Source organism: Tursiops truncatus, chromosome 2, assembly GCF_011762595.2.
Source record: "Tursiops truncatus isolate mTurTru1 chromosome 2, mTurTru1.mat.Y, whole genome shotgun sequence".
Taxonomy (NCBI): domain Eukaryota; kingdom Metazoa; phylum Chordata; class Mammalia; order Artiodactyla; family Delphinidae; genus Tursiops; species Tursiops truncatus.
The window spans coordinates 94726383-94745889 of NC_047035.1; the positions used below are offsets into that span (position 1 = coordinate 94726383).

The 19507-nt window shown below is 39.8% G+C and overlaps 1 protein-coding gene and 1 long non-coding RNA gene across 5 annotated transcripts in view; one reads left to right on the plus strand and one right to left on the minus strand.

Annotated features, from left to right (window-relative positions):
• The window catches only part of TMOD3 (tropomodulin 3), an 84766-nt gene that overhangs the window by 59406 nt on the left and 5853 nt on the right, over positions 1-19507 (plus strand). For all 4 annotated transcript variants that reach the window (XM_073801013.1, XM_019932889.3, XM_019932888.3 and 1 more), the window contains 6 exons: positions 4694-4816; positions 6118-6207; positions 9869-9999; positions 11731-11838; positions 15346-15489; positions 17304-17448. In XM_073801013.1, coding sequence (XP_073657114.1) covers positions 4694-4816; positions 6118-6207; positions 9869-9999; positions 11731-11838; positions 15346-15489; positions 17304-17448 — 741 coding nt within the window. The remainder of the gene's footprint in view (positions 1-4693; positions 4817-6117; positions 6208-9868; positions 10000-11730; positions 11839-15345; positions 15490-17303; positions 17449-19507) is intronic.
• On the minus strand, positions 6639-9861 carry LOC141278020 (uncharacterized). The gene is made up of 2 exons (XR_012330118.1): positions 7207-9861; positions 6639-6825 (listed from the first exon to the last, which is right to left on the minus strand). It is a non-coding gene; the product is annotated as an uncharacterized lncRNA (long non-coding RNA).

Here is a 19507-nt window from a genome sequence, read left to right on the forward strand (position 1 = left end):
GTTTTTTCTGATGAGATCCATTTTGTATTTGTAAGTATTAGCAAAAGTTTATGTATGGGGAAAAATTAGATAAGAATAATGCCTCGGGACTTCCCCGGTGGCGCAGTGGTTAAGACTCCACACCCCTAGTGCAGGGACCCTGGGTTCGATCTCTGGTCAGGGAACTAGATCCCACATGCATGCCGCAACTAAGAGTTTGCATGCCACAACTAAGGAGCTGGTGAGCTGCAACTAAGGAGCCTGCCTGCCACAACTAAGACCTGGTGCAACCAAACAAATAAACATTAAAAAAAAAAAAAGAAAGAAAGAACATGCTGATGGGGGATTGGAACTCCCTTCTGCAAAAAAAAAAAAAAGAAAAAGAATAATGTCTCTATGGACTGTGGATGAGGATTACAAAAATAAACATTTTAGATTTTTATAGCACTTTAGATTCCATTGGTCCCTAGAATAAGACATAGGCAGCTTTTTGATAGTTTATACAGTTTTGTTTACTAAGTGAATACCATAATCCAATGTTTCTTGACCTTGGCTGCTATGCATTAGAATTCCTAGAGAGCTTTTGAAAATCCAGATGTCCCATACAGCACATCAGACCAGTTAAATCAGAATCTCTGGGGGTGGGACTTGGACATCAGAATTTATTAAAATTTTCCAGGTGAATCCATTGTGCAGCCAACATTAGCCACGGAGATAGACACCTGAAAGTGCTGGTAAGATTTTGCTCAGGAAAACGTAATTATCCTGAAATGGCAATTAAAGGCATGCCATCAGAATTGTATGCCGCTTTGTTATATCAGCCACTGTGAAAAGTATTAAGGAATTATCAGAATGTAATGATTTGGATTTGCCTTCATCTGTGAACTAATGATAAAAGGTTATCTAATAATCACCAGAACTCCAAAGTTTGGTACTAAGAAGGTCAGTTACGTTCCACCATATAGATAAGCATTTGTTTGAGTTGAAAAGTCCACTGCTAAAGAGTTAAGTTTGAAAGCCACCAGTTTATTGGAAAAATTACTGGGTTGAGAGTTTGGAACCTGTGTTCTAGTGCTAACTCTGCTGTGTAACTTTGAACCAGGGTATTTATATTATACTTTATACAATGAAGTAGTTGAGCTAGAGGTGATCACCAGATTATTTATTCAACTAATTGGATTGCCTGCTGTGAGCTAGGAAATGTAAGGATGGAACAGAACATTGAAAAGCTCACAGAGGACAGACAAACATGCAAAATGAGTAAGTGTAGCCACAGTGAAATGTTCAGGGAATTAAGGGAGCCCAGAAGTGTACTTCATCTGGTTCAGCATTGGGACAAATGTGGTAGTTTTCTATTTAACAACCATTCACAAAATTCCTTCTTCCTTACTGGCAGAATCCATCTCTGAAATAGACTGAAAAGGCCAGATGCTTGCTTTTCAAGCTACCCTTGCAGGTGGGGCATGGACATGTGACCTGGTGCTGGTCAGCGAGACCAGAGAAGAAATCTATCGGACAGTTTTCCTTATAAAAGTCAGCAGTTGAGAAAGTGCCCTTCCTTCCTGCCCTGACCTTGCCGCATGAGGATGTGATACGTAGTATTACAATGGTCATCTTGAGACTAATGGCCTGAGAACAGAGGCTTCCATGCTAGTTATAGACAAAGAGAAAAACAGACCCTGGATCTTTGACGTCAACATTGAGCTGCTGAACCAACCCTTCAGCCACCTACCTGTGGAGTTATTAAGTGAGATAAAAAATACTTATTGTTGGGCTTCCCTGGTGGCGCAGTGGTTGAGAGTCCGCCTGCCGATGCAGGGGATACGGGTTCGTGCCTCGGTCCGGGAAGATCCCACATGCCGCGGAGCGGCTGGGCCCATGAGCCATGGCCGCTGAGCCTGCGCGTCCGGAGCCTGTGCTCCGCAACGGGAGAGGCCACAGCAGTGAGAGGCCTGCGTACCGCAAAAAAAAAACCCCCAAAACAAAAAAACTTATTGTTTAAACCCATGCCGCTTTGACAGTGATCTGTGAATCAGCAGTATCAGCATCACCTGGGAGGCTGGTTAGAAATACAGATTCTTAGAGCTCATGTTAGACCTGCTACATCAGAATCTGCACTTTAATAAGATCACTAGGTAGATGACATGCACATTAAAGCTTGAGAAGCACCAGTTTAAACCACTTTAAATTGGGTATTTTGTTATATGCAGTTAAAAGCATCCTTACTAATATAAATACATTGTAGACTGGCCAAGTGCCATTTTTTAAATAAGAAAATACTTGCCTAGAAAGACTTCTGATTCAGATGTAGGAAGTTGCAAGAGACCTCTTATTCTCACCAAAACAAGCAATATAAGCTACATTAATCATAGTTAAAAAAAAAATCAGAAAGCTTGAAGACACAAATCTTAGTGGCTCCAGAAAGTGGCAAGCCCTCCATAAGAGAGGTGATCCAAAAAAGAAAAAGGTGATCCATTCTGCGTTCTTTCCTGACTGAAATATAGGGAAAAGGAGGAAACTACCATAGAGAGGAGTAAGGAGAAGTCAGCCTAACTTTTAAACTTTTAATGGCTGTGTATGGGCCGGCATGGTAGATTAGAAATTAGAGAATCCCTAGAGCAGCACCGTCCACTGGAACTTTATGCCATGATGGGAATATTCAGTATCTGCGCTAACCAGTATCGTAGCTACTAGCCAAATGCGGCTAGTGTGACTGAGAAACTGAATTTTAAATTTTAACTAATTTAAACTTAAATAGTCACATACCGTATTGAACGTATCATATTGAACAGTGCAGCTCTAGAGATAGGGTGAGACTGCACTACCCTCCAGTTCTTTGCTTCAGGCCTTCATTTAGTGCGAGGGATACTACTCCAAGAACTGAGGCAGTGAAGCAGAGCTGAGAGAAAACTCCTGAGGCATAGGTTTTTAGCTCGGAAGATTGAGAGAGAGACAGGAGAGCTGCGAGAAATCCCTTTCAGGCCATCTCCCACTTCACAAAGTGTAGAGCAGACAACATAAGCATCGGGCTGAAAGATCTGCCAAGGCCCCAAAAGTGGGAAAGTGGGGGGTGGAACTGGAAAACAGAGCTCCTAGAAATCTGGCAGCCAGGACTACACATCAGGAGCAATGTGGCTACTTTACAGTTCAAAACAGTAGGCAGTGGCTGCTCAGACCTCCAGAACCTCACCAGAGTTCTAATCCTAGGCCTTGCTGAAGATTAAGTCCTGATCCTGTCCTCAAAATGTTTGAAGCCAAAAAAAAAAAAAAATGTTTGAAGCCAGTGAGGAAATGAATCAAACTAACATTGCAACAAAAAGCCCAGATTCAGCTCAACTGTAGAGCATGTTACTTCAGCACTGACCTGAGTGGCACATTCCTTTCTAGGAATAAATGTCGTTTGCTTTAGTCTCTGCTATACTTTTATACAAAAATGCCCAATACGAAGTCAGAGATCTTAAAACAAATGTGGCCTATAGTCAAGAAAAGTAAACAGTCAATAGAAGACCAGAGATGACCCAAGTATTGGTGTTATCAGTCAGGAACTTTATAATAAAAATCTCAGAAAATCTGGTGGACAAGGCATGTGTGAAGAGATGAAGAATTTTGGCAGAGAGATGGAAGCTAATTTTTTTTAACAAGAACCAAGTGGAAATAATAAAAAAAGAAATATAATATCAGAAATTAAATCTTTTAGATGGGCTTAGCTGAAAATACCGGACCAGCTTTGGTCAGATTCCTGGGAGCAATCTGTATTGTGGAAGGATTTCTTATGAGTTACACTGATTGATATTTACCTTGAACAAGAATTGTACAACATTCACTACACTGATTATTAAGCCCACAAATATTTCTTTTGTTAGAACACTACATAGATTCATCAGGTCACATATTCTCACACATTTTCCTGGTAATTTTCTGATAGAAAAGAAAATAATTGGAGGTTGTGTGAATCCACACATAGGCCTCCCTAGATCACTTAGTTAGGATTTTCACCTGTCGCAGGGGGGAAACCAGAGTCAATCTTGGTAACAGTCCCACCACGTGTAAGTACCTCTTGTTTGGTTGGCTTGTGCTGCAGCTATATCATCATTTTCCATTCCCTCCATGTTTTCAGTTTTGCATTGAACATATGGTAATAAAATATGATTTTCACATAATAAATACTGTAGGTTTCTAGAATAACTAGTTCCTTAACAGGTAACCTTGTTAGTGTCATAGAGGCTTAGAAGAACAGTGACAGAAAGGTTCAGACTACCACTCAGGACATACAGGAATTTCTTTGCAATTAGAACTTGAATTTCTGGAATTAGAATTGCCTCTGCCATCCCCCAAGGGACTGTAGCAGTTCCTTGCTTAAGAATAAGAAAATGAATTCTGTTTTTTCCTTAATTTATAGATTTTTTTTGTTCATTTATTTTTTGATTTAGTATTTGTAGAATAACTCATAATTACTCCAAAAAGAGCCTATTTTTACTTTCACAAATGGGAAAATTTCTCGGTTCATTTCTTTCTCTTGTTCCAACTTATATGGCCAAAGTGTTGTCTTAGAAACTTATAAATACATACCGAAGATGAAACAAAATTATTGTAGATGTTAATCTTGACCTTTTACTTCAGCTTCAGCTGCACATACTTCTAATAATTTTTGTAAGAATAAAATGGTGAGTTACTAGCAGTAGTAATGAAACTAACAAACTGCTTTATTTTACAGGGAAAATATTTATCCCTAAGCAGAAACCTGTACAGACTTTTACAGAAGAAAAAGTATCTCTTGATCCAGAACTAGAAGAAGCTTTGACAAGTGCTTCTGATACAGAATTGTGTGATCTCGCAGGTATCTCCTAAAAAATTAATTTGTGAATGGTGTAGAGGGGAGGAAAATACCAGCACACGCCTTATACGCACTATACAAATGCTTGCTTTGCCCAGCAGAGCGCTGTTGAATAAGTAACTGTACATTTGGCTTTGTTTTTTACACTATAAATCTGACATAAAGGATTTAGTTTCTTTAAATTCTCTTAATGGTGAAATTTTTATATTAATGGAATTTATTGATTATTGGATGTCTTTTCCCATGTTGCCATCTTTGAAAGTCTTTATAAAAATCTTTCATCAGCTGGTGCTCAGCTAGAAGCTGTCTCCAGGGTCTACTGCTATCCCATTTTATTAGAAGACCCAGAAACGGGTAACTGGAAATTAGATAAAATAGTCAGTCCTGAGCTATACTCACCACTTTCCCAACTTTTCTGAAGATATATGGAACATTCCAAACCTCCCTGTGCTTTTCATCATTACCAGTTTCTTATCTGGACCAGTATCTGCCCCCAGCTGCCTCCACCCACACCCATTTTTCTAGATAGAAAAATATGACACATGGGGAGAGGTTAGTACCAAATAACTTTAAGAACTAACATGTTTGAAAGGAGCAATGATGGTTCTTTGGGAAGGACCCAGGGAAGGGACAGTCAAGGTGTGGTACCACAGCTAGAGCAGGTATCTTATTCCTTGGGGCGGGCTGAGGGCTAATGGATTTATAAATGGTACATTTATCAGAGTGGAATGGGCCAGAGGCATACTGTAGCTTCTGCCTTATTTGTGCAAAAGGCCATCAAAAACCAAATCTATTTCTCCTCCTACGTGTCATTTTTGAGGGATGCTACTTTAATCTTAAATATGAGAATTCAGCAATACTTTTAGTATTCTACTCTTAGCTAAAATACAAATGTAAATTAATATGAGAGTTAAGGTTAAGTTGAAAAATCTGCCTTTTATCGCATTATGTTTGGAGAAACCCTCTGAGGATGAACAGCAACAATAGATCATTTCCATTTTCTCTCTTGGCCACCAGATGGAGCTAAGCATAGACTTAGGTTTAGGGTTAAGCTGGCTCCAGCCGTGTCTAAATTCAGAAATGTGGGGAGAAATTACAAGGGTATTGATAAGAAAGAGATTGTAGGTGGTTTTTAATCATGTTTTCTCTCTTTTTTTTTAAGCTATGAAATGTGTATTTAATTGAGTAGGAAAAAGCCCAGCGAGTGTTAAAATCGTTGATAGAAATTTGGGGGCATAAAATTAATTCTTTATGTTTAAAATTGATGGACATAAAAAAATAATTTTCTTTTTCTATATTTATAGCTATTCTTGGGATGCACAATTTGATAACGAATACACAGTTCTGCAATATAGTGGGAAGTAGTAATGGTGTCGACCAAGAACATTTTTCAAGTGAGTAATTATAATGCTTTGTGAATTCCAATCCTTTGTTAATTATGTTTTGTTTTCTCCATGTAATAGCTTCAGTATTTGCATACGAAATGTTATGCATATGTACTTGAAACCTAAGATTCCAGTTAGATGGTATTGACCTAGAAAACCATTGAGAATAGAATATTAAATATTTTATGCTTAATGTGTCAGCAAATGTAATAGGAACTACTCTCACCTCACTAAATAATACTAATGGTAAACGCTATAAAAACTAGTCAAACTTGGCTTTTACTGATATTTTGTTTTCAGTGTTCCTGATTTTCAAGAAACCCCCAACAGTGCTGGCAAAGAAAGTATATTATAAAATCAGATTCAGGGGAAAGCAAAGAACTATTCAGCCCCTAAACCTTTTAGTCTGACGCAAAGTATTAAATAACATAAAGCAAAGCTTTTAAAAAAATTTATTTATAAGACATCTTAAAATCACCAAAGTTGGGCTTCCCTGGTGGCGCAGTGGTTGAGAGTCCGCCTGCCGATGCAGGGGACACGGGTTCGTGCCCCGGTCCGGGAAGATCCCATGTGCCGTGGAGCGGCTGGGCCCGTGAGCCATGGCCGCTGAGCCTGCGCATCCGGAGCCTGTTTCTCCGCAACGGGAGAAGCCGCAACAGTGAGAGGCCCATGAACCGCAAAAAAAAAAAAAAATCACCAAAGTCATGCCTATTTTGTAATAAATTTAAACGAGACCTGAGGACACAAGGTAAGCAGTAGAAGTGTCTCTATTCACAGCCGTCATGCCTCCTACTCCCCGTACCCTACCTCCGCCCCCTCCCTAACTGTTAACAATTGGGAATATATCCTTCCAGACTTTGTATTATGCTTATATAAACTTACATATGTATACATGCTATACACGAATTGTCTTTTCTTTTCTTACAAAATTGGGATCATACTAGAAATATTTCTTGTCCCTGAATTTTTCAATAATAATACTGTTGGCTGATTTTTTTGAATGCTTACCATGGGCCATGTTCTTCTGTGCACAGCTCTTGAATGTAAATTGTTCTCAATCCTCACAACAGTTCTACGAAACAAGTATTATTATTATCTTTAATATATGCCTTTGAAGGAGCTGAGGTTTTAAAATGATTAAGTAACTAGCTTCAATATCCCACGAAATCGGTGTTGAGGATTTTAATCCATGCTATATAGGATATCACTTAGCAATATATCACATTTCCTAGTTAGTACATACAGACTTACCTCATTCAAACATCTGTATAACATTCCATTTTATGAATGTTCTATAATTGGCCATTCCCCTATTTTTTTACTTTCTATTGTAGAAATGTTCAAGCATACATTATAGAAGAGGGAATAATATATCCATCGTCCAGCTTCAGCTGTTTTTCACATTATGCCAGCTGGGTTTCATCCACCGTCTGCCTCCCTCCCACCCCTTCTGCTCTTTTCCCTGGAATATTTTAAAGCAAATCCTGTTTGTTTGTATTACTTCACCCATAAATATTTCCATATGTGTCTCTCACAAAGGCTTTTCTTGTAACATAACCACAATGCCATTATCAAACTTAAAGATTACCATCAATTCCTTCATATCATCTAATACCCAGTCCATGTTCAGATTTCCCATTTTCTCTCAAAAACGTCATTTCACAGCTGGTTTGTTCAAATCAGGATCAAGATAAGGGTCACATTTTGCATTTGGTTGTCGTTTGGTTTAAGTTCCTCTTAATTTCTTAACAGTTCTCCTCCTCAGCTTCTTTCCCACTTTCTTCATGGCATTTAGCCCTTGAAGAAACTGTGTTGTCATGTAGAATCTTCCACATTCTGGATTTGGCTGATTGCAACCTTGTGGTATCATTTTACTTGTTTCTCTCTACCTCCTGTGTTTCTGTAAACTGTTGTTTTCTAGAAGCTTGATCAAATTCAGGTGCAGTTTTTAATTTTTTTTGGCAAGAATGCTTCCTGGGTAATGATTGAATCACATTAGGAAGTATATCAAGTCTGGTCCTTCCTCTTTGGGGAATGTGTTAAGATTGATCAGTGGACTCAAATTTTGGCAACCTGATCCATCCAATTAAAGTTCCCCATGAACCTTTCTTAATGGTTTCCACATCCTGTTGACTGGATCCATTATTTCATTATAGAGCAAGGCTCTTTATACGCATTCTGCAGAGAACAAAAGGAATTTTTTGGTTGTAGAAAATTTAGAATTGAGGAAGAGCTCATTGAATTTTCCATTCAGTGAGGAAGATTTTCTCCAGTCCCCTTGATCTACCATGTTGAAGAAGACTGCCTTGCTGATCTTTCAACTGTCCTCAGGAAATTAATTTTCAGACTTTTGTCTGAGCTGATCTCTTCAGGATGCTGTGTGTAGGAGGGTGTCTGTGTGTGTGTGTGTGATATTTGAAAAGAACAAGGTACTCTTAGAGGGAATTTATTGGATGAGTAAGCAATATACTTTGTCTTAAGGTGAGTTTTGCTCCTAAAAGCTAGAGGAGGGCAGCAGGGAATAACTAAGCCAGACTCACTGTGACCCTGTCAGTCTTTCCATGTCACTTGCTCTTAATGTTGTGGTCATTCTCATCTTTAAGAATCTGATGCTCTAGGTGTTCTCCCCAGAAAATATATCCATAAAAGTTTATCTGTTATAGGTGTTCATGGACCTCCACACATACCTCAGAGCGCATTTACATCTCACTAGAGGGTTCAAGTCTTCTGGGTCCTCTTTCAGTTTTGAATAGCTGTATTCTGGCCATGTGTGTGGGTATAAATGGTGAAGGATTGGGCTGTAGGATGAAGGAGGGCAGGGAATTCCTGTTTCAGTAGTTCTTCTATGCACCATTACCTTTCTCTGTCTCCCCATTCCCTGTTTCTACTCTTCTTCCTGATAAGAGTCCTCTGCCCTTTCCCATTGCATAGTCCTCCCCACAGGAGGAACAGGCAGTGTGTCCTTCTGTCAACTCACTCTTTGTGGAGGCTGTGTTTGTTCATGTCTCTGATTCTTACTGCCTTTGAATTAATTACTAGTCAAACCTCAGAGAAACTGATGAGTTGTTAGATTTTGTCATATGAGAACTTTATCTTGAACATTGCTAAAAATAAATGGGATCACCTTGTGTCATCAACTATATTTTCATGGTAAAGATATCTTGTAATACACCGAGGCAAGAGGCAGTGAAAATACTCATTTTTGAAGGCTGATACACTGCAAACAAATTAAATGAATTATGTTTGGTATTTATATTCGGTAAAATTTTATTTCAGTGCTTTATGTGGGAGCACATAAAGGATCTTTTAGAAATTTGGGGAGGGCTTCCCTGGTGGCGCAGTTGTTGAGAGTCCACCTGCCGATGCAGGGGACGTGGGTTCGTGCCCCGGTCTGGGAAGATCCCACATGCCGCGGAGCGGCTGGGCCTGTGAGCCATGGCCGCTGAGCCTGTGCGTCCGGAGCCTGTGCTCCGCAACGGGAGAGGCCACAAGAGTGAGAGGCCCGCGTACCGCAAAAAAAAAAAAAAAAGAAATTTGGGGAAAGAAATTTATAAATTTGTTCTACTGAATATGTTTGTGTATGTGTGCTGTGTGTTTCCAAGTTAATATATGCATTCACTGTAATAGTATCAACCAGTTACACTCTTACTCTTTTCATTTGTTGCTACAGATGTGGTAAAAGGTGAAAAGATTCTTCCAGTATTTGATGAGCCCCCAAATCCAACCAATGTTGAAGAGAGTTTACAGAGAATTAAAGAAAATGATGTTCGTCTTGTTGAAGTTAATTTGAATAACATAAAGGTAGGTGTGATAAGCAAACAAAAAGTTGTTTTGAATTGCTTTGAGTCAGTTGGATCTAGGATGAGAGCTGGGCAGTTTTGATATAGTCTAATCCTTTCTACTTAATAGTAAAGTTTTTACTTCTAGTAGTATACTAACATAGATTCCTTCGATTTTAGAAGTTAAAGTATTATAGTATTTTTCTGATTTACTTTTTAAAGGCTATCACATAGAAATATAAACTCTACAGACTGTCAGAGTATACCTCTCGGGCTTCCAAAGTACTGCCCACTTTTAGGAGCATTTTAGCCTTTCAGGTTTTGCTTTTTTAATCAGCTCTCTTGAGCTATAAGGTATATATAGTGAAATTCTCCCTTTCTAGTGTGCAGTTCTATGAGTTAAAGCAAATGGATACAGTTGTACAACTACCACCACAGTCAGATGTAGAACATGTCACAACCCTGTGTCATCATTCCCTGCCACCAGCTCTAGCACCTGACAACCAGGGATCTGTTTCCTTTCCCTATCGTTCTGCCTTCTCCAGAATTTCATATAGATGGAACTATATAGTGTGTAGCCATTGAGTCTGGTTTCTTTCACTTCGCACAGTACATTTGAGACTCATCCATGCTGTTGTGTGTCTCAGTGGTTTGCTCCTTTGTGTTGTAGAGCAGCATTCCTTTGTCTGGATGTGCTGCAGTTTGTGTGTCCGTTCACCAGTTGATAGACATATGAGTTGCTTCCAGTTTGGGATGATTATAAATAAAACCACTATACACATTCACATACAGGTTTTTGTGTGAATGTATGTTTTCATTTCTCTTGAGTAAACACCTAGAATTGGGCTTTGTGGGATCTCAGTGGGATTTTTAAAATGCAACTCTTCCTTGGAGTAAAGAAAGAAGAAATGAGTTAGGAGGGCACAGGGATAATTAATTACCAAAGAGTAAACTCAGATGATCTCAACGTATTAGCCATTGTATAATAGCTTCATTACAGATTCCTCATTTTAAATCTTAATATATCTGAATTGGAGGAAGGGAGAACATGTGGAAATTACAAGAACCTAGGGAATAAGACCTCTGTGCTCTTTTTGTGGGTGTTCCTTCCTGTGAGTGGAGGGGGAAAAGCCTTGGGGAAAGCTAATATCCCTAGTTGATCACTAGTCTTATTTTTTAAAAAAATTCAGTTCGATTCAGTGTATGTCTGTCTCTAAATCAATAGTAACAATCTGAAAATAGGCAGGCTACAGGAAATTGAAGTCTTGGTACCAAGGGGAAAGATCAGTGTCTCCTAAAACTATCTCTTTCCTCATTTCAAGAAATGTAGAGTTAATCTCTCTTAATACCTTGCAGCTTGAGTGACTGAAAACAGTATGTCATCTGCCTCAGGAATCATCATAAGTAGATTCCCACATCTTTCTCTTTGTAGAAAAGTGGATCCACTTTGAGTACTCAAGGGCTGACTTCTCATAATACAAATAATTAAAAAGAATTTCTTTAACCTCAAAGCTAGAGAAACAGTGATGTATGCTCTGCTCTATGCCAACAGTTTGTACCATAATAGAGAAATCAAAGAAGTAAGAAGGAGGCTGAGTTGTTTGTTTTCAGTTGTAGACCAGCGGTTGTATGTTACATAATTTCTGAATACATTTTAATGCAAAAAAGAAAGTACAGATGTATTTGATTAATGGACTGAATTTCCTGAAACCTAAAATGTAATAATGTTTCACATTTTTCTTTGTCTTTCAAGAATATCCCAATTCCAACCCTAAAAGATTTTGCAAAGGCTTTGGAAACCAACACACATGTGAAATATTTCAGTCTTGCAGCCACCCGAAGCAATGACCCCGTTGCTGTTGTAAGTAAGCTAACTACTAATAATATCGAAATTATGGCTGTGTAATACCAGGGCATGTTACAAAGGTGCTTAAACTGATTTTATGAACAAGATTTACTCTCTTTTAATACAACTATACTTCAATAAAAAATAAATTTAAAAACTAAAATAATTTTTTAATGTAGTTTCAAAACTGTGTTTTAAGATCAACTGTTAGTAACCATGATGTGCAACAATCAATAAAAGCAAATATCAGTAAAAAAAAAAAATTTACTCTTTTTCAATTGATGTTTACTATTAGGCAATACGTTATTTACTACCATTTTATGTTTACTTTTTTCGGTATTTCCTTTCTATGAAATTTTTTAAACATAAATGGAGTCATGCAGTGTAGGCTGTTCTGCAACTTAATTTTTCACTTAACCGTGTATCTCAGAGATCTTTTCATATCAACATCTAAAGTTATACATCATTCTTTTAACACCTGCAGAGGGTTCCATTTATGGATGTATAGTGTTGAATTTTTTATCAAATGCTTTTTCTGTGTCTGTTGAGGTGATCATGTGGTTTTATTCATGTGGTCCTTTATTCAGTTAATATGGTATATTACATTGGTTAATTGTTTTAATAATTATTTTATTATTTATTTATTTATTTTTTGGGGGCTGCATTGGGTCTTTGTTGCTGTGCATGGGCTTTCTCTAGTTGTGGCGAGCGGGGGCTACTCTTCAGTGCGGTGCGCAGGCTTCTACTGCAGTGGCTTCTCTTGTTGTGGAGCATGGGCTCTAGGCACGTGGGCTCAGTAGTTGCGGCTCGCGGGCTCTAGAATGCAGGCTCAGTAGTTGTGGCGCACGGGCTTAGTTGCTCTGCGGCATGTGGAATCTTCCTGGACCAGGGATCGAACCTGTGTCCCCTGCATTGGCAGGCGTTGTCTTAACCACTGCACCACCAGGGAAGTCCCACATTGATTAACTTGTTTGTTTTGTTTTTGCGGTACACGGGCCTCTCACTGTTGTGGCCTCTCCTGCTGTGGAGCACAGGCTCCGGATGCGCAGGCTCAGCGGCCATGGCTCACGGGCCCAGCCGCTCCACGGCATGTGGGATCTTCCCGGACCGGGGCACGAACCCGTGTCCCCTGCATCGGCAGGCGGACTCTCAACCGCTGTGCCACCAGGGAAGCCCCTGATTAATTTTTATATGTTAAATCAACGTTGCATTTCTGGGGTAAATCCCACTTGATCAGGGTATAAACCCTTTTCTTCTTGGCTTTGAGGATAGCACTCCCTTTGATTCTCCTCCTACCTCTCTGGTCCCTACACTGGTTCCTCCTCATCTCCCCAACATCTAAACATCTAAATGGCTCAGAGCTCAGTTCTAGTCCTTCTTCTTTTCTCTATCTGCACTCACTTTCTGGGTGATCTCATTCTGTTTCATTGCTATATATTATCTATGCATGCTGATGACTCCCAATATTATTATCTCCAGTTCACACCTCTCCCCTCAACTCCAAACCCATGTCCAGCTGCTGCTTAACAGCTTTACTTGTATATCTAACAGACGTCTCAAACCCAAGTCCCAAACCAAACTCCTGACTTCTGTCCCATACCTGCCTCTCTCACACTCTTTCCTATCTCACTAAATGGCAACTTCATTCTTTCATTTGCTCAAGTCAAAAAAATAAAATAATAATAATGGAGTGATCCTTGACTTCCCTTTCTCACAACTTTCAATGTATATCCAGCTGTGTCTTCAAATATTTCCTGTATATCCAACCACGTCTCACCATTTTCACAGCTACCACCCTGGTCCAAGCCACTGACTTCTCTCACCTGGATTATCCTAATTGAGCTGCCTGCTTCATCTCTATACACAGCATCAGAAGTGACTCTTAAAACTTAAATGTTCTCATTCCTGTACTCAGAACCCTCCAGCAGTTCTCTGTCTCACTAAGTAAAAATCAGAATCTTTCAGTGGCCTAATGAGGCCTTACTGAGGCCTCATGAGGGGAGTAGACCTCATCTCCCCTCTTGCTGTTTCTTTCATTCTGCTCCAGCCATACAGCCTCCTTGCTCTCCCTCAAACATGCCGTGCATGCTCCCAACTGAGAGCCTTTACGCTTGTTCCTCCTGCCTAGAACTTCCTCCCTGAAGATATTCCACGTAATTTTACTTCATCACTTAAATTATTTCAGTCCTTGCTCAGATGTCACCTTCCAGGTGAGGCCTTTCCTGACCCCCGTATATAAAACAGCAACCCCACTCCTACCCCCAGCACTCCCCATCCACCCTGCTATGCCTTTTTTTCCTCCTCTATAGCCCTTTTTACCATCTGACATTACATTTTGCTTACTTACTATGTGGGCCCCCCACTAAAATGTAAGTTCCATTAGGTAGAGACTTGTATGTTTTATTTCTGAATTTACAGAACAGTACTTACCAAAAATAGGCCACTGTAATATTTTAATAAATGTGTGTACAGATGGATGGATAAGGGATTTGCTCCAAGTCACATAGCCAGTTGTTGCTATTAGAATGTTCAAGTGTGTAGATATCTGTCCCCAGTTCTTTCTAGTATCACTGCGCAGTATTGCCTTTTCTTTAACTTGACTTTAATTTTAAGCTTGATCTTACCCATATTCTCTGGAGTTTGGCCTTTCTTTTGACGCCTCTGCAGGGCTTTGTAAATAAACTCACACTCCTCTTCTTCCTCCTCCCCCCTCCCTTCTCTTTCACCTCTGCTCACTTACAGGCTTTGTTAATTAATCAGTATAGCACTTATTAAGCACTGGGTCAAATGCCTAGCACTGCCATATCCTGTGAGAAATGTAACGGAAGCAGATGGAAAACATACCGTTCTTTGAATATTTAGTTAGCCCCTTCTCCATAGTTTTTGTGCTTTCTCAGTTCCAGTCATCTGTGATCTTTTCTGGCCTTCTGCCTTAGGCAGTCCTTTTGGTCCCTGCCTTGGAAATTAGTCCATAATTTACCCTCATTTGGGCTTCACAGTAACCCAGCTGCAGCAGGACGCAAGTAAGAAAAGATGTTCCAAAGAGAAATTGATGGGACTTCCCTGGCAGTCCAGCGGTTAAGACTCTGCGCTCCCACTGCAGGGGGGTGTGGGTTTGATCCCTGGTCAGGGAACTATGATCCTGAATGCTGTGCAGTGCCAGCAAAGGGAAATAAAAAGGCAAAGAGACATTGATGAAGTTACTCCTACACAGAGACTCAGAGAAAGTATGAGAGACGCAGGAGAAAGAAGCATGAAGTGGAAGTAGGAATGAACAGCAGTAGAGAATGTTACCGATGGGGAATTACACATGACAAAAAAAAAAATCTAAAGTCTGTGACCAAGTGCATGTGAAAATAGATACATGTGAGACCTGTGAGGTGTAGTGTGTCAAGCTAAAACAATCTAATAAGAAACATTAAAGCAGTTGTATTGATTTGTGTATTTGTTTCAGGCTTGTTCAGTGTTTATTTACTATGTGCTGTCAAACTGTAATCTCCAAATATTTTCTTTAATTTCCAGGCTTTTGCAGAGATGCTAAGAGTGAACAAAAATTTGAAGAGCTTAAATATGGAGTCCAACTTTATTACAGGAGCTGGGATTCTAGAACTGATTGATGCTTTGAGAGATAATGAAACCCTGGCTGAGCTGAAAATCGACAATCAGGTCGGTGATGTACAGCAGCAGCTTTGAGGAAACTACAGCTCACACTCTGTGCAGGGCTTGGGGACTCAGGAGGTGGGTGGGAGGAGGGCTTTCAGGGAACCCTTCGGAAGGTGGTCCTGAAAAGGGATGAGAGAACATTTGGGGCATCCAGAATATTAACTTAATGTATAGAAAGGTATACAAGCAACTCTCCCTGGTTGGTCTTAAGAGAATTTAGATGGCTGGCTGTTTTGAACTGGAATAATTCTTACAGGTAACAGTCCATCCTCAAATTTTTCAGCTCTTCAGTGGCAAGATCCACATAATAGAATTTTTGCATCTGTAGCATGTCAGTCCCAGACACAGTAGGTGAACAGAACAGGCTCAGTGAAAAGCAGAAAACTCCAGTACCCAGGTTACCCAGAGACATATACTCCTACGCAGCCACATTCAGTGCTGACACTGTAAGATAATGCTGGGTCACCCATGCCAGACGCACTTTTCTTTAAAGAAGCAGAGAAATATACATGTTAGAGGTGTTTCCATACAGAGTGGTAATGAACTAAAAATAAAACAACATTACACATTTGACTAAAACACTTCAGTCTATTTTATTTGAAAAATAACTTATTTTAAAAAAATATGTGGTAAATGACTCCCTTAATCCTTCAAAGTAAATTTTGTAGATTATGAAGGTAGAAAGAAGAGTTATATCTTAAAATTTAACCAGAATGCTATTTAATCAATGTTTCCAATTTTTTTATTGAGATATAATTCACTTACCATAAAATTTACTCTTTTAAAGTATACAATTAAATGCTTTTTAGTATATTCATAGAGTTGTGCAACCATCACCACTGTCTAACTCCAGAACATCTTCATCGCCCCAAAAAGAAACTCCACACCCATCAGCAGTCACTTCCTAGTCGCCCTTCCCACCAACGCCTGGCAACCACGAATCTACTTTCTGTCTCTGTGCATTTGCCTATTTTGGACAGTTCATATCAGTGGAGTTATGTAATATGTGACCTTTTGTGTCTTCCTTCTTTCACTTAGCAAAATGTTAAGGAGGTTTATTCATGTTGTGGCATATATCAGTACCTGTTCCTTTTTATGGCTGAATAATCTATTATACTTGGGTTGTTTCCACTTTTTGAATTGTACAGATATGCTGCTGTGAACATTCATGTACAGATTCTTATATGAATATATGTTTTCACTTCTCATGGGTATATACCTAGGAGTGGAAATGCTGAGTCATATGGTAACTCTGTGTTTAACCTTTTGAGAAATAGCCGAATTGTTTTCCATAACAGTTGTACCATTTTACATTCCTGCCAGCATGCCTAAAGCTCCCAGTTTTTCCATATCCTTGCCAACACTTACTATCGTCTGTCTTTTTTTTTTTTTTTTTTTGCGGTACGCGGGCCTCTCACTGTTGTGGCCTCTCCCGTTGCGGAGCACAGGCTCCGGACGCACAGGCTCAGCAGCCATGGCTCAAGGGCCCAGCCGCTCCGTGGCATGTGGGATCCTCCTGGACCGGGGCACGAACCCGTGTCCCCTGCATCGGCAGGCGGACTCTCAACCACTGCACCACCAGGGAAGCCCCTATTGTCTGTCTTTTTGATTATAGTCATCCTAGTGGGTATGAAGTGGTTTCTCACTATAATAATCCACATTTTTTTGATGTCTGTATGATCATACACTAAACTTACATTTTTGTTTCTCTTATGTATGGTGTAAGACTTGGGAAAACTTTTAAGGAATCAGCATGTACCTGAAAAAGTATTTTGATGTAGCTCATTAATACTATTCTTTATTTTCAATTATTCCAGAGGCAGCAGTTGGGGACGGCTGTAGAATTGGAAATGGCCAAGATGCTTGAGGAAAATACCAATATCCTTAAATTTGGGTATCAGTTTACGCAGCAGGGACCCCGAACCAGGGCAGCTAATGCTATAACAAAAAATAATGACTTAGGTAAGACATATTCGGTGTGAAACTGAATTTCTGAATTGTATCATTAAGCTAATGTATTGGAGGGACTTTTTTTAAAATACATTTTTACACAGGAAGATTATTTGGCTTTTGTTTCTAAAATCCACACAGTCCTTTATAATACTCACTGAATTATAGTTCAGTTTAAATGAGGTTGTAGTGATTATAGGTTAGTGGGTGACAACCTATTTCACAGCTTTTAGTGAAATAGTTTTCTACAACAAACATTATAAAAAATGCTTCCCTAAAAAATATTTTGTTCTCAATTACAAGTCACCTCTTGGAGTTAGTAAAACAAAGATTTCAATGTTATAGCAAAGTTTTGCCCTTTTGATCAAAGGCCTAGATAGAAATTCAGTTTTATATGGTAAAATATAAAACAATTATAGTTTTTTTAAAAAAATTATTTATTATCCATTTGGTTGCTTCAGGTCTCAGTTGCAGCAGGAGGGCTCCTTAGCTGCGGCTTGCTGGCCTCCCAGCTCCCAGTTGCAGCACGAGGGCTCCTTGGTTGAGGCAAGCGGGCTCCTCAGTTGTGGCTTGTGGGCTCCCCAGCTGCAGCTCACTGGTTCCTTGGTTGTGGCATGCGAACTCCTAGCTGCAGCATGCATGTGGGATCCACTTCCCAGACCAGTGATTGAACCCGGGCCCCCTGCATTGGGAGCGTGGAGTCCCAAGCACTGCGCCACCAGGGAAGTCCCTAAAATAGTTTTAACCTGAGTTTTAAGTTTGGTGTTTGTCATTGAAATACTTTAAAAAATGCATTTAGACAAGAATTAAAATAATACTTCTTAAAGCGAGTCACATTTCACCGTTATGCAGTTCTTTTAGGCTTTGGCCATATTTGAGTTTGCAGTGTTTTAAAGATTTCTGGAGCAGAACTACAGCCTCATTCCTTTAATCCAGATCACTGTGAAAAGTATTAGTTCAAACCCTTTCTGTCCTTTGATGACTGTAGTTTCCCATGGAAGATTTTAGTGTCTTGCTTTTTAAAAGAGAAATTTGGTGTGTTTTGGTGTATTGTTGATTTTAGATGTAGTTTGCAAGGTCATGCTAATATTTTAGTGTTGCTTCATTCGTTGGCTTCTATTTTCTTTCCTTCAGGAATTTAATTTTGCTTTTTAGAGCAGTGTTTCTCAAGTCTAACTGAACTTCATAAATAGAGAACCTTAAGAACGTATACATTGTTGGCTCTAAAAAGTTAGTTTTTTACTTACTAGGTTATACTTCATTGTAATAGCCTATTTTCAAAGACTTTAAGCTTTTGGAGGTCAGGGGCCATGTGTATCTGGTGAATTCACAACTTTCTTTAAAACCATGTGTGACAATAGTAGGTACTTAATATTTATTAAGTAAAAAAAAGTAGTAGAATTTGAATCCTGGTTAAAGTTGAAATTTCTGGTAACTAAGCAGCTATGAACTTAAGCCAGAAGTGTCTCCATTCTTCCTTTCCTCAGAAACCACCTTAGCTGTCCCAGGATCCCACTGACGTATTTGTAGCCCTAGCCATGTCTGTCAGCTGTGCCCCTCCCCGAGGAGGCGGTGCTGGCGAGCAGCAGAGTGAGAGTCTGCACGTGCACATCCCTGCATGTGAAAGGGACGCCAGCCTTTCAGGGCCTCAGCAGTTGTGCTCTTCTGTGAGCCTGTTATGGCAGGTGCTTTGCCCAGATCTTTCTAAGAAAAGAGGGCCTAATGTTAGAGCAAGGAAGATTTTGGCAGATGGAAGGTGAGGGGAGCAGATGAAAACAGTTCCTCGGCTGCTTTATGTCAACACTGAGCAGTCGAGGAGCTGCTGTGCATAGGCGTGTGTAATAGAGGATGAGGAGGCCGTGCAGAAGAAGGTGCAGTCTGACACGAAGCAGAGGTGAGAAACGGCACACAGCTGTGTGCTGGCAGCTCTCTAGACAAGCTGCCTGCCCTCCCCATGCTGTTCACTCTGATCCAAACCAGATCTTCAGACATGGGTCTTAGGCATGAAATGAGAATAAGGACATTCCTGGAGTGAGGAATTGCATGAATAAAAGCTCAGATTTGGGAGTAA